The 23,543-nt window shown below is 42.1% G+C and overlaps 1 protein-coding gene and 1 pseudogene across 1 annotated transcript; both read left to right on the forward strand.

Moving 5' to 3' along the window:
- Positions 1-4,402: 4,402 nt before the first annotated feature.
- LOC111968385 (tonsoku-like protein) lies at positions 4,403-14,402 on the forward strand (annotated as a pseudogene).
- A 6,187-nt stretch (positions 14,403-20,589) lies between these two features.
- LOC111968907 (antimicrobial peptide NK-lysin) lies at positions 20,590-23,085 on the forward strand. The gene is made up of 5 exons (XM_023994864.2): positions 20,590-20,702; positions 20,880-20,941; positions 21,426-21,509; positions 21,622-21,779; positions 22,194-23,085. Exons 1-5 carry the CDS (start codon positions 20,654-20,656, stop codon positions 22,222-22,224), a joined length of 384 nt encoding a protein of 127 aa, XP_023850632.1. The 5' UTR covers positions 20,590-20,653; the 3' UTR covers positions 22,225-23,085.
- The last annotated feature ends 458 nt before the right edge of the window (positions 23,086-23,543 follow it).

A 23,543-nucleotide genomic window follows, 5' to 3' on the forward strand; every position in this document is an offset into this window, starting at 1 on the left:
AAATTACATAACCCTAGTGGGCTTATTCCCAATGTCATCTTGTTGAGTTGAGTTGATTTTATTTTTACAGGGACAGTGCACATTAATCAACGTTTCAGTAAAAGTGACGGTTTTAGCCAGCCGGCTWATTTTCAACCGCAGTCCCTGGGCAGGTTATTAAAAACAATTACAATTGTAATGAAAGAACATGATGAATACATTTTTTCCATGTTAGATCGGCAAATTTAACCAATACAAGGGGCTTGAAGTAGCCTACTTGAATGTGGAGCTGAGAAATTCAAGTAGTCTACTGTCAGGTTTTGGCCAAGACTGTTTGGGTTTTGGTCACTAGATGTCCCCATTGCACCTTTTTTGTACCTTTTGTTTTTCTTGCTCTAATTATTGTTTGCACCTGTAGGTTATTCCCTTGTTAGTATTTAAACCCTGTGTGTTCCTCAGTTCCTTGCTCAGTGTTTGTAAGTTAGCACCCAGTCCCAGCCCAAGCCTTGTTTTATACAGATTTTCTCTTGTTGGATTTTCCAGAGGTTCTCTGGTTTAGTTCTTGTGTATTATTTGAGTAGTCTTTTGAGGTTTGTTTTTCCCTGCTGTTTTTTACCACTTTGTGGAGTTTCTTTTGTATTTTGGAGGATTTCCATTTTTTGCCTCTTGGCTTTATTTTTGGACATTGTGGATTTAGTTTCTTTGCCTGAAGATTTTGTTCTTTAATTAAACCACCATCTCTAGTACTGCTGTGTCTGCCTCATCTTCTGGGTTCTGACGATTATTAGTGACTGTTTCTCGCACCGGGTCCTGACAGTCTACTGCTTTAATTGAATGGTGTTGCGCTACTCCGTTGCGATAAAACCACGTGCCGTTATTATGATGACAACATCTGTTGGCTTCAATTTGTCTTTCCATACATTTTTATTTTAATGGAAGGATTTGTATCTGAATTTTGTTTACTTTCTCGTTATAAATACAGCAATGGGAGATGTAGATGTTACCACTATTCATGGCATTATGTGTCTGAATCACCATGTGCTCCAATATATTTAGTCAGGCAATGTACAAATTATTCTCATATGTTATTATGTAATAATAATTTGATATCAAAGCCTAAAAAATGCATTACTCTTAAAGTGTTAATGGTCTACTTGTGACACATTTTGCATGCTTTTTTGGCATGGGGGGGGGGGGGGGGTCTATATTAGGCCTATACTTAAAATTATATAAAGGATTCAATTTTATAACATTGAGGTCCTACAATTAAGTGCTTGAAAAAGTCTCTGAAAGTCCTTGTATTTGACTTTCGAATGTCAGTATGAGCCCTTCTTAAAGGATGTATAGTCCTAGGCTATAGGTGGGTAGACCTACATGTTGAGTATGGGTGACTTGCTATCTTTCATTTTATTCTTCTAAGTACACATGTGGAACTGCATGAAAATCCTATTTACGTTTGTTTCAAACCATTTGGAAATGTTGATCCCAATGTCACACATTGAACCCATTATTTATAGAAAGACCCTCCCTCSCCCACACACACGCCTATTGACGCATTTGTACAATCAAAATAAACTATCTGCTGTAAACTAATAAACTAGAATACATAATAATAGCAAGCATGCATGGGCTTGGATCAAGACATAATTATTCCAGCAATAGTGCCCCACAGTGGAGGAGTCAAAATATTRGTAAAACCTAGCGGGCAAACAGGGAAGAGGTTCCAATCGTTTTCCACCATTCATTTTTCCCATAGGGGATTTTAGAAACACTTAAAATAAGGGCTGTGATTCATGTAGGCTTACCCTGGCGTGACGTTTTGGTAACCGTATAAATCTCTCAAGGACAAGGTGACTTATCAATATATGCCTGCTCGCAACTGCCCACTAACTGTGAGGAGGACTCAGTTCTCACACCGCTAAAGACTGGTGTCGCTTGGAATCCAATGTGTACACTTGAGATGATCTACACTCCTTGGTCCTCATATTTGGGCCATCTTTTGGTGACACAGGCTGCAGAGGGATCTCAGCATCAATATGTTGTATGCATTATGTAGATATACATATTACAGGGTGTGTATGCCTTTATACATGTGAATTGTGTCTGTATTGTGTCTATGTTTTGTAAGTATTACATGGAAAACACAAATAAATTGAACAAAATTATCATTATTTTTGGACTGCTATGGTGTTTTTTTCCATCAACCTCCCAACAMTTGCTGACTGACTGAAGAAATGGTCAAGCTGAGAAATTATTAAATTGCTTAGTTCTGTCATGTTCCCCCTAGTCTCTTCCCACAGCCGTCTTCAAGGCCTACCTTCAAACTCAGTGCCTCTTTGCTTGACATCATGGGAAAATCTAAAGAAATCAGCCAAGACCTCAGAAAAAAAAGTTGAACTCCACAAGTCTGGTTCATCCTTGGCAACAATTTCCAAATGCCTGAATGTACCATGTTCATCTGTACAAACAATAGTACGCAAGTATAAACAGCATGGGACCACACAGCCGTCATACTGCTCGGGAAGGAGACGTGTTCTGTCTCCTAGAGATGAACGTAATTTGGTGCGAAAAGTGCAAATCAATCCCAGAACAGCAGCAAAGGACCTTGTGAAGATGCTGGAGAAAACAGGTACAAAAGCATCTATATCCACAGTAAAACGAGTCCTATATTGACATAACCTGAAAGGCCGCTCAGCAAGGAAGAAGCTACTGCGCCAAAACTGCCATTGAAAAGCCAGACTACGGTTTGCAACTGCACATGGGGACAAAGATCGTACTTTTTGGAGAAATGTCCTCTGGTCATATGAAACAAAAATAGAACTCGAGTACTACTGTGATTATTATTATTTGACCATGCTGGTAATTTATGAACATTTGAACATCTTGGTCATGTTCTGTTATAATCTTCACCCGGCACAGCCAGAAGTGGACTGGCCACCCCTCATAGCCTGGTTCCTCTCTAGGTTTCTTCCTAGGTTTTGGCCTTTCTAGGGAGTTTTTCCTAGCCACCGTGCTTCTACACCTGCATTGCTTGCTGTTTGGGGTTTTAGGCTGGGTTTCTGTACAGCACTTTGAGATATCAGTTGATGTACAAAGGGCTATATAAATAAATTTGATTTGATTTGATTTGGCCATAATGACCATCGTTATGTTTGGAGGAAAAAGGGGCGAAGCTTACAAGCCGAAGAACACCATCCCAACCTTGAAGCACGGGGGTGGCAGCATCATGTTGTGGGGTGCTTTGCTGCAGGAGGGACTGGTGCACTTCACAAAATAGATGGCATCATGGGGTAGGAAAATTAGGTGGATGTATTGAAGCAACATCTCAAGACCTTAGTCAGGAAGTTAAAGCTTGTTTGCAAATGGGTCTTCCAAATGGACAATGACACAAACCATACTTCCAAACTTGTGGCAAAACGGCTTAAGGACAACATAGTCAAGGTATTGGAGTGGCCATCACAAAATCCTGACCTCAATCCTATAGAAAATGTGTGGGCAGAACTGAAAAGGCGTGTGCGAGCAAGGAGGCCTACAAACCTGACTCAGTTACACCAGTTCTGTCAGGAGGAATGGGACAAAATTCACCCAACTTATTGTGGGAAGCTTGTAGAAGGCTACCCGAAGCGTTTGACCCAAGTTAAACAATTTAAAGGCATTGCTACCAAATACTAATTGAGTGCATGTAAACTTCTGACCCACTGGGAATGTGATGACTGAAATAAAAGCTGAATTAAATCATTCTCTCTACTATTATTCTGACATTTCACATTCTTAAAATGAAGTGGTGATCCTTACTGACCTAAGACAGGGATTTTTTTTTTGGCTAAGGTGTAAACTTCTGACTTCAACTGTATATTACTCTGACAGATTTTCCACGAAGGTGAGGATATATTGGAAGTTTTGAATATAACATACAGTACCAGTCATGGTAAATAATAGTGAAGATATCAAAACTATGAAATAACACATGTAGTAAATAAAAAAGTGTTAACAAATAAAAATTCTAAATCAAATAGACAAATGGTCCAGGGTATGACCGTCTTAAAACAATTCCATATTTTAGCTTAGACTTTTAGGGGTTCTAAGTTTCTGTTTTGTTTGCCATGTAATGTCCCTGGGTCTTGAATGGCATGTGACTAATGTACTAATGAACTAACTGACCGAGACTTATCAATACAAAGTTCTGTCCTCCTATTATTTTTGGTTGAAGTTTGGTTAAACAGTATAACGCAACCAGAATGGAGAAAGCATATTAAAACCACTTATAATATATTTGTTGCCATCCTATTTAGAACTTTTATTATTTAAAAAAAATCAAATACCGTCAAAATTGAATAAAGTACCATGATATTATATTTTTGTCCATATCACCCAGCTTTACAGAGAGGGCAGCAGGTCATAGAGCCCCACAGTAGCCGACGCAATGACCCCCGACCTTCCACACCACCACAGCACTCAGCAGGTCAGATAGATCGACTGAGAGCCGACCTGGGTTCAAAAACTATTTCGAATCTTTAAAATACGTTGAGCATTTGCTTTAGTCAGCCTGGAGTGCCAGGTGGGCGGGATTTGTACTTTTGGTTTCATGAGCCCTTCAGTATTTTGCATCATTGAATATGTAGTGTATGTGAACGACTGGGGAGTTACTGGTTTCTAACATAGAAATATAATTACTAGACTGGTTCACCCATCACAGATCATTGACTTGAATGGGGGTTTCTGTTCTAGTAGCTCTGTTTCTATGGTTTCTAAAATACATTCCTCTGCCTCTCAACTTGAGGTCCCACACCAGATAGTGGCTGCGCCAATGCCTATGTCAATTTCTGCAATCAGAATGCGGGTCAAGGTTCAGGATAACGTGTGTCTGATCCCAGTACCACATAGGTTAGTGTATTTGTGTCTTCCTGCGTGTATGTGTGAAAGAGAGTGAATGTTTAAAGTGGTATGTCAGTCACTTGGGGGCACTTTTGGCCTTGCTTGAGATTCAACTCTGGCTTCTATAATAAGGGTGTGTGTGTTAGTGTGTGAGCAGGCGGCCCAGCATTACTACCAGGCCTGTGGCCTCCTGCCTCGCATTTCACTGCAGAAAGAGGGCGCTGTGAAACACCATACACCTGGCGACCGTGTCAGCGTGCACTGTGCCCGGTCCGCCCACAGGAGTCGCTAGTGCTCGATGGAACAAGGACATCCCTGCCGGCCAAACCCTCCCCTAACCCGGATGACGCTGGGCCAATTGTTGCCTGCCCCATGGGTCTCCTGGTCGCGGCCGGCTGCGACAGAGCCTTTACACGAACCCAGAATCTCTAGTGGCACAGCTAGCACTGCGATGCCTTAGACCACTGTGCCACTCGGGAGGCCCCCTAGAGGCAACTTCTACCGTAAGTGAAACTGGTGATGGTAATTATGAATGGGGTGATGATGTTCACCGCAGGTCCTGGCTGAGGTGTGTTTGTGGGACCTCCCCCCTCTTCCTGACAATACAAGAAGGCCTGTCTCAGCCTAGCAGGGGGTGAGGATGTGAACACATACATACCTAATGACCACTAGTGCTCCCGCCCTGCTATATTTCCTGCCACAGAGATGTCTAAACAAAACATTGATCAGAGTTATGCATCATATCTATTTTTAGGAACTATTTCTGGCTTAAGAAGGCGGCGAACGCCTTGGAAGGGAATCCTCAAACTGTTTCCAGGTTACTTAATATAGGTAATGTGTATTTACTTAGTGAGTTTGTATAAACTTATTGTCATTTTTTCCAGTAGTTGGTATTATTTGTTGGTGAAATACTCTCAGCTGGAAAGCAAAGCTATGAAAGTCAGGCCTTTCTGTTTTTGCGTCCCTGAATGTTGTTTCAGAAGCATCTGCACCCCACCAAGACAAACTCTATGAGAACCAAAGACATACAGTGCCTTCAGAAAGTATTCATACCCCTTGACTTATTCCACATTTTGTTTTGTTTCAGCCTTAATTCAAAATGGATTAAAGATATAAAAAATCTGATCCGTCTAAACACAGTGCCCCATAATGACAACGGGAGGACATGTTTTTAGAAATTTTTGCTAATTTATTGAATCTCTCAGTATTCACAACCCTAAGTCAATACATCACCTTTGGCGGCGATTATGTCTGTGAGTCTTTTCAAGCAGACATAATCTTGAAAGCAGATTTAAGTCAAAACTGTAACTCAGCCACTCAAGAACATGTACTGTCTCTTGTTAAGCAACTCCAGTGTAAATTTGACCTTTTGTATTAGGTTATTGTCCTGCTGAAAGGTGAATTTATCTCCCAGTGTCTGGTGGAAAGCAGACTGAACCAGGTTTTCCTCTAGGATTTTGCCTGTGCCTAGCTCCATTCCATTTCTTTTTTTATCCTGAAAACTGTTACAAGCATACCCCCAAAAATAATGCAGCCAACACTGTGCTTGAAAATATGGCGAGTGGTACTCAGTAATGTGTTGTATTTGAATTGCCCAGTAATGTGTTGTATTTGTATTCAGGACAAAAACGTAATTGCTTTGCCACCTTTTTTGCAGTATTACTTTAGTGCCTTTAGGATGCATGATTCCTTCTTTTCACTCTGTCAATTAGTATTGTGGAGTAACTACAATGTTGTTGATCCATCCTCAGTTTTTTCCTATCATAGTCATTAAACTCTGCAACTGTTATAAGTTCACCATTGGCCTCATGATGAAGTCCCTGAGCGGTCTCCTTCCTGAGTTAGGAAGGACAACCTGTGTCTTTGTAGTGACTGGTTGTATTGATACACCATCCAAAGTGTCATTAATTACTTCACCATGCTCAAAAGGATATTCAATGTCTGCTTTTTGAAGTTCAACTTCCGGCGCCGAAAAGAGATGGCCGCCTCGCTTCGCGTTCCTTGGAAAATATGCAGTATTTTGTTCTTTTATGTGTTATTTCTTACATCGGTACCCCAGGTAATCTTAGGTTTCATTACATACAGTCGGGAGGAACTACTGAATATACGATTAACGTCAACTCATCATCGTTCCTACCGAGGAATTGACTTTCCCGAAACGGATCCAGTGTTTTGCCTTCCACCCAATACAATGGATCTGATCCCAGCCGGCGACCTGTGCGACGCCGAAAAAGGGCAAACGAGGCGGTCTCGTGGTCAGGCTTCGGAGACGGGCACATCGCGCTCCACTCCCTAGCATACTACTCGCCAATGTCCAGTCTCTTGACAATAAGGTTGACGAAATCCGAGCACGGGTAGCATTCCAAGAGACATCAGGGATTGCAACGTGCTCTGCTTCACGGAAACATGGCTAACTCAAGAGACGCTAACGGAGTCGGTGCAGCCAGCTGGTTTCTTCATGCATCGCGCCGACAGAAACAAACATCTTTCCGGTAAGAAGAGGGGCGGGGGGGTATGCCTTATGATTAACAGAGACGTGGTGTGATCATCATAACAACACACAGGAACTCAAGTCATTCTGTTCACCTGATCTAGAACTCCTCACAATCAAATGTCGACCGCATTATCTACCAAGGGAATTCTCTTCAATCATAATCACAGCCGTATATATTCCCCCCAAGCAGACACATCGATGGCCCTGAACGAACTTTATCTGACTCTTTGTAAACTGGAAACCACACACCCTGAGGCTGCATTCATCGTAGCTGGGATTTTAACAAGGCTAATCTAAAAACAAAACTCCCTAAATTCTATCAGCATATCGATTGTGCTACCAGGGCTGGAAAAACCCTAGATCATTGTTATACTAATTTCCGCGACGCATATAAGGCCCTCCCCCGCCCCCCTTTCGGAAAAGCTGACCACGACTCCATTTTGTTGATTCCAGCCTACAAACAGAAACTCAAACAACAGCTCCCCGCTCAGGTCTGTTCAACGCTGGTCCGACCAATCTGAATCCACGCTTCAAGACTGCTTCGATCACGCGGATTGGAATATGTTCCGCATTGCGTCCAACAACAATATTGACGAATATGCTGATTCGGTGAGCGAGTTCATTAGGAAGTGCATTGACGATGTCGTACCCACAGCAACGATTAAAACATTCCCAAACCAGAAACCGTGGATTGACGGCAGCATTCGCGTGAAACTGAAAAGCGCGAACCACTGCTTTTAACCAGGGCAAGGTGACCGGAAGCATGACCGAATACAAACAGTGTAGCTATTCTCTCCGCAAGGCAATCAAACAGGCTAAGTCCCAGTACAGAGACAAAATCGAGTCGCAATTCAACAGCTCAGACACAAGAGGTATGTGGCAGGGTCTACAGTCAATCACGGATTACAAAAAGAAAACCAGCCCCGTCGCGGACCAGGATGTCTTGCTCCCAGACAGGCTAAACAACTTTTTTGCCCGCTTTGAGGACAATACAGTGCCACTGACACGGCCCCCTACCAAAACCTGCGGGCTCTCCTTCACTGCAGCCGAGGGAGTAAAACATTTAAACGTGTTAACCCTCGCAAGGCTGCAGGCCCAGACGGCATTCCCAGCCGCGTCCTCAGAGCATGCGCAGACCAGCTGGCTGGGTGTGTACGGACATATTCAATCAATCCTTATCCCAGTCTGCTGTTCCCACATGCTTCAAGAGGGTCACCATTGTTCCTGTTCCCAAGAAAGCTAAGGTAACTGAGCTAAACGACTACCGCCCCGTAGCCTCACTTCCGTCATCATGAAGTGCTTTGAGAGACTAGTCAAGGACCATATCACCTCCACCCTACCGGACACCCTAGACCCACTCCAATTTGCTTACACCCAATAGGTCCACAGACGACGCAATCGCAACCACACTGCACACTGCCCTAACCCATCTGGACAAGAGGAATACCCATGTGAGAATGCTGTTCATCGATTACAGCTCAGCATTTAACACCATAGTACCCTCCAAACTCGTCATCAAGCTCGAGACCCTGGGTCTCGACCCCGCCCTGTGCAACTGGGTCCTGGACTTCCTGACGGGCCGCCCCCAGGTGGTGAGGGTAGGTAACAACATCTCCACCCCGCTGATCCTCAACACTGGGGCCCACAAGGGTGCGTTCTGAGCCCTCTCCTGTACTCCCTGTTCACCCACGACTGCGTGGCCATGCACGCCTCCAACTCAATCATCAAGTTTGCGGATGACACTACAGTGGTAGGCTTGATTACCAACAACGACGAGACGGCCTACAGGGAGGAGGTGAGGGCCCTCGGAGTGTGGTGTCAGGAAAATAACCTCACACTCAACGTCAACAAAACAAAGGAGATGATTGTGGACTTCAGGAAACAGCAGAGGGAGCACCCCCTATCCACATCGACGGGTCAGTAGTGGAGAAGGTGGAAAGTTTTAAGTTCCTCGGTGTACACATCACGGACAAACTGAATTGGTCCACCCACACAGACAGCGTTGTGAAGAAGGCGCAGCAGCGCCTCTTCAACCTCAGGAGGCTGAAGAAATTCGCTTGTCACCAAAAGCACTCACAAACTTCTACAGATGCACAATCGAGAGCATCCTGTCGGGCTGTATCACCGCCTGGTACGGCAACTGCTCCGCCCACAACCGTAAGGCTCTCCAGAGGGTAGTGAGGTCTGCAGAACGCATCACCGGGGGCAAACTACCTGCCCTCCAGGACACCTACACCACCCGATGTCACAGGAAGGCCATAAAGATCATCAAGGACAACAACCACCCAAGCCACTGCCTGTTCACCCCGCTATCATCCAGAAGGCGAGGTCAGTACAGGTGCATCAAAGCAGGGACCGAGAGACTGAAAAACAGCTTCTATCTCAAGGCCATCAGACTGTTAAACAGCCACCACTAACATTTAGCGGCGCTGCCAACATACTGACTCAACTCCAGCCACTTTAAAAATGGGAATTGATGGAAATTATGTAAAAATGTACCACTAGCACTTTAAACAATGCCACTTAATATAATGTTTACATACCCTACATTACCCATCTCATATGTATATACTGTACTCTATATCATCTACTGCATCTTGCCATCTTTATGTAATACATGTACCACTAGCCACTTTAAACTATGCCACTTTATGTTTACATACCCTACAGTACTCATCTCATATGTATATACCGTACTCTATACCATCTACTGCATCTTGCCATGCCGTTCTGTACCACCACTCATTCATATATCTTTATGTACATATTCTTTATCCCTTACACTTGTGTGTGTGGATAAGGTAGTAGTTGTGGAATTGTTAAGGTTAGATTACTTGTTGGTTATTACTGCATTGTCGGAACTAGAAGCACAAGCATTTCGCTACACTCGCATTAACATCTGCTAACCATGTGTATGTGACTAATAAAATTTGATTTGATTTGATTTGATTTGATTTGAATGTTTTACCCATCTACAAATAGGTGCCCTTCTTTGCAAGGCACTGGAAAACGTCCCTGTTTTTTGTGGTTGAATTTGTGGTTGAAATTCCCTGCTCGACTGAGGGACCTTAAGTATAATTGTATGTGTGGGGTACAGAGAGGAGGTTGTCATTCAAAAATCATGTTAAACACTATTATTTCACACAGAGTTAGTCCATGCAACTTATTATGTGACTTGTTAAGCACATTTTTACTGGACTAACTTATTTAGGCCATAGCAATAGCAGGCCATAGCAAAGGGATTAAATACTTATTGACATTTCAGATTTTCATTTTTACATTATGGGGTATTGTGTGTAGGCCAGTGACCAAAAAATCTAAATGTAATACATCTTAAATATTTTAAACTCTTTTTAACACAATAAAATGTGGATAAATTCAAAGGGTGTGAATACTTTCTGAAGGCACTGTATGATACTGACTTGTAAGACTCTGTGCTATGTCCCTATATGGCCTTGTAGGGTCCCATGATTCAGTACCCTCTCTTCAGTGATGGTAACAGCACCGCCCCGCTTTAGTAGCCTGACAGGCAGCTGTGAGTGTGCAGGACAGGCCAGGCTAGGTGTTTGTAGTTGAAAAATGGTCTAACTCTGACATTTGAGGCCGTCTTTTATACAAAATCTTGTCTCTCCACTCTCCCCCGCCCACGCCCTCGTAGTGTCTGGAGGAGTTGGACTGGAGTGTGAACCTGTTGGGTGATGGACCCTGTTCGGCCTGCTGTCAGCCTGCCCCCTACTGGATAGCCTCTCCCTGCCGGCCTGCAGCCTCACAGCCTGCTACCAGTAGCCATACAGCCTCATACTGGCCAGCGCCTTCGCAGATAAACAGCAACACCACATCGTACTGGCCAGTACCCTGGCAGGTAAACAGGCTCATTAATACCCTTTTTAAACTGATATACAAATATTATTAGCATTAGATTAGCATTAGATCATTTATATAAATGGTGAAAAGCACAGGAGCCTGAATGGAACCTTGGGGACACCAATTTTCAACTCCACATGGATACATTGAGATCTGTTTATGAGGTGGTTCTTGAAATGTGACCTAAGAATCAGAATCATGTCATCGTCCTCAGGTACAGAGCACCTGAAGTTGGTGAATCTGTCCCATAATGCCCTGTGCGCTACGGGCTTTGAGCTGGTCTTGAAGACTCTGCCTCTTTCACACAACTCGATCTGTCTGCCATCCGCTGTGGACCCACTGAACCACCCTGCTTTAGAACATCTGACGTCAGTCCTCCTTTCCCAGGTAAACACACACACACACACACACACACACACAGACACACACACACACACACAAATGCGCACACAAACACACACACACAAATTCAAATAAAGTTATTCTATCGTGTACTTTCACATTAATTAAGCATTGTTTGTCTAAAGAAATGCATAAACTATCACAGGATCTACAGTAAGTATTTACTTAGTAGAGGAAATTTGTCCAGGAAGCTACACGATGAAGACTGCAAATCTAAGAAATGGATCAGTAAATTATGAGGAGCTTTTTAATAGAATTTGTTGAAACAATTGGTTGGGTTTCTGGTAATGAAACTTTTGTTTCTCTGTAAAGTGTTTGTTATCTGTGGTCTGCTAACCAGTAAACCTAAACCACGGGTTTGAGGCAGGCACCTTGCAAGTTGTGAAAACATTTCACAGTTTGAAAAGGAAGTTTGTCATCCGCTTATCTGCTGCACAACTTTGCCTTTGGTATTCAAGCTAAGAAACGTGTTGATATGATAGTTAGGATACAATGGTTGTATCTTAATTGTATATTTCACTTAATGGGGAGCTATGGCAAGATGATATTTAATAGAGGAGCAAATGTAGTTGTCACACCCTGATCTGTTTCACCTGTCTTTGTGATTGTCTCCATCTTCCCCATTATCCCCTGTGTATTTTATACCTGTGTTCTCTGTTTGTCTGTTGCCAGTTCGTCTTGTTTGTCAAGTCAACCAATGTTTTTTGTCTCATCTCCTGCTTTTCCCCAGTCTCTCTTTTTCTCGCCCTCCTGGTTTTGACCCTTGCCTGTCCTGACTCTGAGCCCGCCTGCCTGACCACTCCACTTGACCCTGCCTGCCGTCCGGTACCTTTGCCCCTCCTCTGGTTTACTGACCCCTGCCTGCCTTGACCTGTCTATTGCCTGCCCCTGTTGGATTATTAAACCATTGTTAATTCGGCATTGTCTGCATCTGGGTCTTACCTTCATACCTGATAGTAGTGATGGCTCCTCTGTAAGTAAGATTCATGTCAACTAGTAATGTTTAAACTGAGAACTCAACACTGACATATTGGGTGATAGTACTATGTCTAACTGCCTGGTTAAGGGCATACCATGAGATCTCGGATTTGATTGGTCCCTTGCTGAAAATGGAAAAGGAGTCACAGAGAACATGGTTCTCATTGGTTTCTTTGTGTGTTCCACAGGATGACTGCTCCCTGACCCACCTGAATCTGGCGGGAAATGGACTGATGGACAGCAGCGTTTCCACCCTCGCCAGTTGTGTGTGGTTTCTCTCAATGTACACTACTGTTCAAAAGTTTGGGGTCACTTAGAAATGTCCTTGTTTTTTAAATAAAAGCACATTTTTGGTCCATTAAAATAACATCAAATTGATCAGAAATACAGTGTAGACGTTGTAAATGACTATTGTAGCTGGAAACGGGCTGAATTAGTTTTTTTTTATGGAATATCTACATAGTTGTACAGAGGCCCATTATCAGCAACCATCACTCCTGTGTTCTAATGGCATGTTGTGTTAGCTAATCCAAGTTTATCATTTAAAAGGCTAATTGATTATTAGAAAACCCTTTTGCAAACTGTTGTCTGATTAAAGAAGCAATAAAACTGGCCTTCTTTAGACTAGTTGAGTACCTGGAGCATCAGCATTTGTGGGTTCGATTACAGGCTCAAAATGGCTAGAAACAAAGAAATTTCTTCTGAAACTCGTCAGTCTATTCTTGTTCGGAGAAATGAAGGCTATTCCATGCGTGAAATTGCCAAGAAACTGAAGATCTCGTACAGCGCTGTGTACTACTCCCTTCCCAGAACAGCGCAAACTGGCGCTAACCAGAATAGAAAGAAGAGTGGGAGGCCCCAGTGCACAACTGAGCAAGAGAACAAGTACATTAGTGTCTAGTTTGAGAAACAGACGCCTCACAAGTCCTCAACTGGCAGCTTCATTAAATAGTCCCCGCAAAACACCAGTCTCAATGTCAACAGTGAAGAGGTGACTCCGGGATGTTGGCCTTCTAGGCAGAGTTCCTCTGTCCAGTGGCTGTGTTCTTTTGCCCATCTTAATCTTTTATTTTCATTGGCCAGTCTGAGATTTGGCTTTTTCTTTGCAACTCTGCCTAGAAGGCCAGCGTCCCGGAGTCACCTCTTCACTGTTGACTTTGTATTTAGCTAGTTGAGCTGCCTGGGTCTTTTCCAAGTGTCTGCCCTGTACATTACCTCTGGTTCATGTGACCTGACTGTCCAGTACTGAGATCTGTATGTTCTGTGTGTTCTGTTGTCCAGGCGTCTGCCTCTCTGTCCCTCCATGGTGTCTGTGGACCTGTCATGGAACCCAGCGGTGACCTCAGCGGGACTCCACAGCATCCTCTCCAACCAGCGACCTTTGACCTATCTCAACCTCCAAGGTACAGGAGGCCTATAGTAGTCTATTGGTTCTCAGTCTGATTCTGTCTCTTTCTTAGTCCCAATTTGTTACCTCTCTCTCTCTTTATTCAGGTTGTCAGGTAGCCGGACCCTGGGACAGCTCTAGTTTGACGACTTGTCAGACCAGGTCCAGGACCTGTGGCTGTGCTCCCAGATGCTCAACAAACTGGACTGCAAGGCACTGCAGCAGACCTGGGGCCAGAGAAGGCCTGGGAGCTGCTTCCTCTCCAGGGATGCCAAGTGCCTGCTCACTACTGCCCCCTCACTGTGAGAAGGACTCCTTGACTTTTCACACCTTTAAAGACTGGTGTCGCTTGGATTCCAATGTGTACACTTGAGATGATCTACACTCCTTGGTCCTCATATTTGAGGCATCTTTTGGTGACACAGGCTGCAGAGGTATCTCGGCACCAATATTTTGAATGCATTATGTAGATATAATTATTACAGGGTGTGTGTGGGAACTCTTTCAAGACTGTTGGAAAAGTATTCCTCATGAAGCTTGTTGAAAGAATGTCAAGAGTGCAAAGCTGTCATCAAGGCAAAGGGTAGCTACCTTGAAGAACCTCAAATATACCATTTGTTTAACACTGTTTTGGTTACTACATGATTCCATATGTGTTATTTCATAGTTTTGATGTCTTCACTATTATTCTACAATGTAGAAAATAGTAAAAAAATTAAGAAAAACCCTGGTACTGTACGTGTAAATTGAGTCTGTATTTGTATTTTGTCTAAGTTTTGTAAGTATTCAATGGAAAACTAAAAATATTAAGTGAACATAATCATCATTTTTTAACTCTATTTGCCATGGTGCTTTTTTCCATGCAACCCCCCAACAGTTGCTGACTGACTGAAGAAATGGTCAAGCTGAGAATTTATTAAATAGCTTCATTCTGTAAAGTTCCCCCTAGTCTCTTCCTACAGCCGCTGTATCTCCAACACAACTCTGGGGGTGGAGCGTAATGAGTCTTGCAAGTGAAACAATTTTCACACCCAACTTGGTGTGAGTTTCTAAAGACACACAGCTTCACACTGTAGTTTCCTTTCTTGTTAGTTAAACCACTGACTGGCCTTCTTCTCACTGTTTAATATTWCCACAAAGGAGGGTGTTGGGTGGGCTTCAAGATYCTGTGGGAAAGTTCCTAGTCACACATCAGTGTTGTCACCTCAGTGTATCGCTATATCACTCAGAGGTTGGGCCAAGGTGATTATGTTTAGAATAACTKATTTCATCACCTGTTATTGTAATTTCCAATTTATAAAAAGCAATTACTAAATGGRCTCTGTTAGTGCAATTTGTGAATGGTGCTACTGCCACCTTGATAACATTTGTGAGAACACCCATTTGTGTAAAGTGCTGCTAACCACACTTATGGTTGGGACATTTTTGATAACATGCACAAACCTTTTCACAGTTTGAAAGATGTAGTATGCATTCATACTGAAATACTTTCTAGAAAGTGCAGCAAGTACATATTAGTGGTCACAGTGTCTTCCCACAGCTGCTGTGTCTTAACTATTAGTTTGAGGGAAACCAGACTAAGACATGCATGTGGTTATGCTCTAGTCTAGCTAGAATCRTCTCAGAAGCAGATATATAAAAAMTACACTACATAAACCTATGTATCTTTTATTTGAGTCTCCCCCAAACCTCAACCCTTCCCAGTTGGCTTTACAGCATTTTATTTTACCAGTAGACCTGTATTTCTTTTGGAACTCAGTCGGGTCTTATTGTTGAGAGTTATTAAAGTAGAATACACAAGGTGTATCTTCTGCTGACAGGCTGCAGAGGGATCTCAAGCATTCATATTATATTATAATGATGCACTATGTAGATATATACAGTGGGCAAAAAAAGTATTTAGTCAGCCACCAATTGTGCAAGTTCTCCCATTTAAAAAGATGAGAGAGGCCTGTAATTTTCATCATAAGGTACACTTCAACAATGACAGACAAAATGAGAAAAAGAAATCCAGAAAATCACATTGTAGGATTTTTTATGAATTTATTTGCAAATTATGGTGGAAAATAAGTATTTGGTCAATAACAAAAAGTGTATCTCAATACTTTGTTATATACCTTTTTGTTGGCAATGACAGAGGACAAACATTTTCTGTAAGTCTTCACAAGGTTTTCACACACTGTTGCTGGTATTTTGGCCCATTCCTCCATGCAGATCTCCTCTAGAGCAGTGATGTTTTGGGGCTGTTGCTGGGCAACACGGACTTTCAACTCCCTCCAAAGATTTTCTATGGGGTTGAGATCTGGAGACTGGTTAGGCCACTCCAGGACCTTGAAATGCTTCTTACGAAGCCACTCCTTCGTTGCCCGGGGCGGTGTGTTTGGGATCATTGTCATGCTGAAAGACCCAGCCACGTTTCATCTTCAATGCCCTTGCGATGGAAGCAGGTTTTCATCTCACGATACATGGCCCCATTCATTCCTTCCTTTACACGGATCAGTCGTCCTGGTCCCTTTGCAAGAAAACAGCCCCAAAGCATGATGTTTCAACCCCCATGCTTCACAGTAGGTATGGTGTTCTTTGGATGCAACTCAGCATTCTTTGTCCTCCAAACACGACGAGTTGAGTTTTTACCAAAAAGTTACATTTTGGTTTCATCTGACCATATGATATTCTCCCAATCTTCTTCTGGATCATCTAAATGCTCTCTAGCAAACTTCAGACGGGCCTGGACATGTACTGGCTTAAGCAGGGGGACACGTCTGGCACTGCAGGATTTGAGTCCCTGGCGGGCGTAGTGTGTTACTGACGGTAGGCTTTGTTACTTTGGTCCCAGCTCTCTGCAGGTCATTCACTAGGTCCCCCCTGTGGTTCTGGGATTTTTGCTCACCGTTCTTGTGATCATTTTGACCCACGGGGTGAGATCTTGGCGTGGAGCCCAGATCGAGGGAGATTATCAAGTGGTCTTGTATGTCTTCCATTCCTAATAATTCTCCCACAGTTGATTTATTCAAACCAAGCTGCCTTACCTATTGCAGATTCAGTCTCCCAGCCTGGTGCAGGTCTACAATTTTTGTTTTCTGGTGTCCTTTGACAGCTCTTTGGTCTTGGCCATAGTGAGTTTGGAGTGTGCTGTTTGAGGTTGTGGACAGGTGTCTTTTATACTGATAACAAGTTCAAACAGGTGGCCATTAATAACAGGTTAACGAGTGGAGGACAGAGGAGCCTCTTAAAGAAAGAATTTACAGGTCTGTGAAAGCCAGAAATCTTGCTTGTTTGTAGGTGACCAAATACTTATTTCCCACCATAATTTGCAAATAAATTCAATCTACACACAATACCCCATAATGACAAAGAAAAAAACTGGTTTTAGGAAATTTTTGCATATTTATACAACACATGAAATATGACATTTACATAAATATTCGGACTCTTTGCTCAGTACTTTGTTGAAGCACCTTTGGCAGTGATTACAGCCTTGCGTATTCTTTGGGTATGATGCAACAAGCTTGGCACAACCTATTTGGGGGTTTCTCCCCAGTCTTGTCTGCAGATCCACTCAAGATCTGTCCTGTTGAAAGGTGAACCATCACCACTGTCTGAGGTCCTGAGCACTCTGAAGCAGGTTTTCATCAAGGATCTCTCTGTACTTTGCTCCGTTCATCTTTCCCTCGATTCCAGTCCCTGCCGCTGAAAAACATCCCACAGCATGATGCTGCCACCACCAAACGCTTCACCGTAGGGATGGTGCCACGTTTCCTCCAGACGTGACGCTTGACATTCAGGCCAAAGAATTCAATCTTGGCTTCATCAGACCAGAGCATCTTGTTTCTCATGGTCTGAGAGTCTTTAGGTGCCTTTTGGCAAACTCCAAGCGGGCTGGCGTGGCTTTTCTGAGGAGTGGCTTCCGTCTGGCCACTCTACCATAAAGGCCTGATTGGTGGAGTGCTGCAGAGATGGTTGTCCTTCTGGAAGGTTCTCCAATCTCCACAGAGAAACTCTGTGACCATCTGGTTCTTGGTCACCTCTCAAACTAAGGTCCTTCTCCCCCGATTGCTCAGTTTGGCCAGGCGGACAGCTTTAGGAAGAGTCTTGGTGGTTCCAAACTTCTTCCATTTTAATAATGATGGCCACTGTATTCTTGTGGACCTTCAGTGCTGCAAGACATTTTTTGGTACACTTCCAGATATGTGCCTCGACACAATCCTGTCTCGGAGGTCTACAGACAATTCCTTCGACCTCATGGCTTTGTTTTTGTTCTGACGTGTACTGTCAACTGTGGGACCTTATATAGACAGGTGTGTTTCTTCCAAATCATGCAAAATCAATTTAATTTACTACAGGTGTAGAGACATCTCAAGGATGATCAATGGAAACAGGATGCACTGGAGTTCAATTTCTAGTCTCATTGCAAAGGGTCTGAACAAAACCTCTTTCGATTCGTCATTATGGGTTATTGTGCGTAGATTGACGAGGAAAAATATAAGATTTAATAAATTTTAGAAATAAGACTTGTAACGTAAACAAAATGTGGATAAAGTCAAGGGGTCTGAATACTCTCCGAATGCACTGTTCATGTGTACGTGTATTGTATATGTTTTGTAAAGTATTCAATGGAAAACCAAAACTTTTAAAGTGACATAATTATCATTATTTTGGACAGCTTATTGCCGTGGTGCTTTTTTTCCATGCAACTCACAACATTTGCTGACTGACTGAAGAAATGGTCAAGCTGAGAAATTATTAAATCCTCTCCATTCTGTCATATCCCCCTAGTGTCTTCCCACAGCCGCTGCATCTCCGACACAACTCTGGGGGTGGAGCATCATGAGTTTTGCAAGTGAAACGATGTTACCCCCCAACTTGGTGTGAGCAGTGGCTGAGTTCTATCTCTGATTTAACAGTTATTTAATACAATTGTCTGTGATGTGAGAGAACAAAAGAAAGTGCCTGATCTCCTAACTTGCTATGCCCGACCCTACCCAAATAAAAAAAAATTGCTTCAGAAATGAATCCAATAATGTGTACACTGCCGTCTTGTATTTTTCAAATCTTCTCTCATCGATTGAGACACATTACCTGGTGTTACAATCTGTAGCTAGAGAAAATAGTGTGGTGATTGGTCACATTACAAGCCCTTGCATAATATGTTGAATCGTGGAATCCTGGAGGGACTGATCTTTACTTTCACTTAGATTATAATACACTGTACTTTGTAATCCAAGTAGGGAAATTTGATTAGCTGAGACATAAAACAAACATACCATATTAACAATTTCAATAATGATCGTCATTGTCCACATAAGGGATACACATGGTTTACTGTTTATTTGAGGAATATAGTGGCATATCTTAGCTTTACATTGCATTCCTATCCAACTGGTTTAGGACTAGGAAGATTTTTTTTTAAAGTAATGTAATTGAAATATTACTGAAAGCATTATTTAAACTTTTCTGACCTTGTTCATTTCTCAATAAAACCCCTTGTGTTAATTAATACAATCATCCTCAGCAGTGTGTAATTTGTCGGTATCATTGGAATGGCTTGCAACGAGGAATGTGGTGTGATTTCTTAATTAAAGCCCCTAGAGTCGATGTCGGGAAAACAGCATTTTAAAGGAAGACTCAACGATTGACGTAGATTCACAAAGTTAACAGCATAGTGGGTAAATTTCCGTAACAACTAAGAGCGTTGAATCGCGATGCTAAACTTCTCTGCTGTTTTTGTTCCGTGGCTACCACGTTCTAAATAGTCTGTCCTCGGTTGCAACACTCACTACCGAGTTCCAAACTGCCTCTGGAAACAACGTCAACACAATAACTGTTCATTGGGAGCTTCATGAAATAGGTTTCCATGGCCAGCAGCCACACACAAACCTAAGATCACCATGCGCAGTGCCAAGCCTCGGCTGGAGTGGTGTAAAGCTCGCTGCCATTGGACTCTGGAGAAGTGTAAACGTGTTCTCTGGACACGAACACTAATATAACATGTGTTTTGTCGCTGATGTTATCCTGAGTGTTCCTATATCTCTCAGATGCATTTCAGACACTTCAAAACATACTTACTTTTGCCATGCATTTTTGTGTTATACAATGGGTTTCTGTAGCAGTAAGGGAAAATGTAATGCTTCATCAAATAATTGTTAAAATACAAATTAAAATAGCTGAATGGTCCATGTTATTACTATCTTAACTATTTATCTTAGCTTAGGAGATATATCCCTAAGTGTATCACTTCTAAGCTAGCTGAACAAGTTTTGATCAATATGTCAATGTGTAGTATTCTGTTGGAAACACACACTGAGTGTACAAAACATTATTGAGAACACCTGCTCTTTCCATGACATACAGTGCATGGCATAATCTGTAATTGACGAATTAAAATGAAATAAAAATGAAGATCAGACAGTGGAGAGATGGAAAAAGGTGATTATGAAGATTGCTCCTCATCGGTATGTACTGTAGGTCTAAACAGTAACATCCTGTTGACTTGTAAGGGTTGTGTCTTGTGGTTAATGTGAGTTGTACTATCAATAGAATGAACTGTAGGTGGGGTTATACAGGGTGCTGTGGATAGAGGGGCCTCTATATATAAAGGGGCTTGTCTGATTCCTAAGTCACTTTACCAAAACCCAACACAACTTTTACTCTTCACATCTCTACCACCACAAATCATGAAGACATCTCTGGTCCTCCTTGCCCTCAGTCTGCTGGCTTCTTCAGGTGAGATTTTATTTAACTCAAGTACTAACTACTGTACATGCAGCATATACATTGGGTCAGGGTGCAAGGGGAACTGTGGGTAGGGGGCCTAAATCAACTCCAAGTTCACCTTTGGTTTCAGTACAATACAAGTTAAGTACCCATCACGTGAGTGACTGTATAATTTTTTCTTCACAGTTTGGGAAATCCATGGGCATCTCCAAGAGGATGACCAGGAAGCACACCCGGAAAAGTGCATGGTAATAGTATGCTATGGTCAAAACGTTATGAACTAGCAGAAAGTTGCAGACAGTTCTGCAACTTCCTATTGGAATACTCAACCTGATACTGTGTAACAGAACTTAACCATAGACATACATGTAACTAAAAACATACATGGACTGAAGAAACTATTGTCCAACCTGACTTTCACTCTCACATTACATATTCAAATGTACTTACACCATAACACTGAATACATCACACCATCATTTTATTATTAATAATACTTTTTGGAGGAGGGCTTATATTTTGTATTATTTCACAAGTTTGTAATGTAAATGTATTTTTTTGCATATCCCAACTCCCCCTGAGACACCCACATGGAGTGGGGTCACGGTCAGGGTCACCATTGTAGAGAACCCCTGAAGCAATTAGAGTTAAGGGCCTTGCTCAACTGCAGCGCGACAGATTATTATACTTTTTTCTGCCGTGTCCTTTCTTGTCTGTTTGTGCTTTCCAAAGGAGAACAAGCTATTGGGAACCTGCTGGGTGTGTCAGTGGGCACTGAACAAAGTGAAGGAATCCATCTCCACTTCCTCTCGCCAGGTAGCTACCATAGCATTACAATTCATAAGTGGCCCTTCAATAAATTGCACTATTTACTGTGATATTTCTCTGAAAATGTCAACTGTTGTTGATGATGATTTCTTGTCAACAGGAGGAGCTAAAGCGGAAGCTATTGTCTGTTTGCGATAATGTTGGCTTCCTAAAATCTATGTGTAAAGGCCTGGTGAAAAAACACTTGCCGGTGCTGATTGAGGAGCTTAGCACAAGCGATGATGTGAGAACCATCTGTGTTAACATTAAGGCCTGCAGGTGAGTACAAGAAACCGTTCGACATACTATTTAGTCACTGTTCAGACAACTTTCGGGCTCCTGAGTGGCACAGCAGTCTAAGGCACTGCATCTCAGTAATAGAGGCATCACTACAGACAACCTGGTTCGATCCCGGGCTGTATCACAACCAGCTGTGATTGGGAGTCCAATAGGGCGGCGGACAATTTGCCCAACATCGCCCGGGGTAGGCCGTCATTGTAAAATAAGAATTTGTTCTTAACTGACTTGCCTAGTTAAATAAAGGCTAAATAAAATATTGAACTAACGGTATAGCCATGATCACTTGTGCTTAATAATTGAAACAGTATCGAGTCAAATGTATTCATTAATATGAAAATATTGGGGGTTATGTCTTCCGATCTTCCACTGATGTAGTCTTTTGTGTATCTTTAGACCAAAGGAAGTTTTGGACCTGAGCTACTGACCAAGCAGCCAGTATCCAGATTCCAAAGTGAGAAGATGGATGTTCAGGTGTCAAGACAATGCTATGCTGCCAGCCTCTTGCTCTTTCTTTTTCAAACTAGTCACAACACAAGCATATAAATGGATGATGAAGTTATTGGAATGATTATGTTCTGAAATAATGTTGTGGGAACATGTATTATAATTAAGCAATAAGTCCAGAGGGAGTGTGGTATTTGGCCAATTTACCATGGCTATGGGCTGTTCTTATGCACCATGCAACGTTATGGTATAATGGCCCTATCCCACAAACCCTCAAGGTGCCTTGATGCTATTATAAACAGGTTACCAACGTAATTAGAACAGTAAGTTAGTCGTTTTGCGTCATACCCGTGGTATATTGTCTCATATACCATGGCTTTCAGACAATCAGCATCCAGGACTCAAATGATCCAGTTTATAATAGTGTATGTGTCTGTCTTAAATTGCAGTACATTTTGTATAATGTACTAATGTAAACCTTTTGCTACTTTAGTCCCATATGTTGAAAAATGTTTATGTTTGTTTGTGTGAACTTTTTGTCCAGGATAAAAAGAAAGGTCAATTGATAGAGAGTACAACTCCTTCTTTGACACCGCTAACATAACTCTAGAAATGTATCTAATTCGAATTTTTACTGATTAACATATAGTAGAATTTGTTTTATGATAAAGCATTTAATTAACTTGTCTAGGAACTCATGTTGGCAAACTTTTTTGTTTGGAATCTCAGTTTTCTGTAAAGAATCTTGATTGCTTGTTATGTGGCTTAAAGTATCTGTCCAGTGTTTCCAGATTTCTATGAAATATGACTTATAATGAATTACAATATGAGTRTAAAWGTTTTCCTTCCCAAATGTTTAATTAAGTTTGTTAAAAAGCAGCTTTTCTGTGAATGGTGTGGGTGTACACCAACAAGAGAATGGGSTGGGCGTATACCGGTCATTACAAATATTAATGTGYGTATACTGCTGATTGGCCAGCTCATCCTCTTCAGGGAGATGACATCAAGTTCTATGAGGAAATAGCAAGCATTTTTGAAAAGGTCTGTTTATTAAGATAAGTTTGACATGGYGTTTTRTAAGTGTTTTTTTCTCCAATTTATGTTTCTGCTACAAATACGAGTATAGGATAAGTCAACAACAATATTTGGGTAGAAGTTGATCGAATARGAACTTTTGCAAGTGAGATTTTCACTGTACGGTTACTTTAAATGACATCCAGCAATGGCTTTCGTCTGAAACATTTTTATAGAAATATTAATTCTAGAGATACTCCATGTCATCAATTAAATGAAACATGA

Source organism: Salvelinus sp. IW2-2015, linkage group LG9, assembly GCF_002910315.2.
Source record: "Salvelinus sp. IW2-2015 linkage group LG9, ASM291031v2, whole genome shotgun sequence".
Classification (NCBI taxonomy): Eukaryota; Metazoa; Chordata; class Actinopteri; order Salmoniformes; family Salmonidae; genus Salvelinus; species Salvelinus sp. IW2-2015.

What these genes read in the sequence shown, in the direction of transcription:
- LOC111968907 (XM_023994864.2), top strand. Translation starts at nt 20,654, where the DNA reads ATGAAGACATCTCTGGTCCTCCTTGCCCTCAGTCTGCTGGCTTCTTCA. An exon ending in CAGTCTGCTGGCTTCTTCAG is followed by an intron (nt 20,703 to 20,879) that starts GTGAGATTTTAT and finishes TTTTCTTCACAG; the next exon opens with TTTGGGAAATCCATGGGCAT. An exon ending in CACACCCGGAAAAGTGCATG is followed by an intron (nt 20,942 to 21,425) that starts GTAATAGTATGC and finishes TGCTTTCCAAAG; the next exon opens with GAGAACAAGCTATTGGGAAC.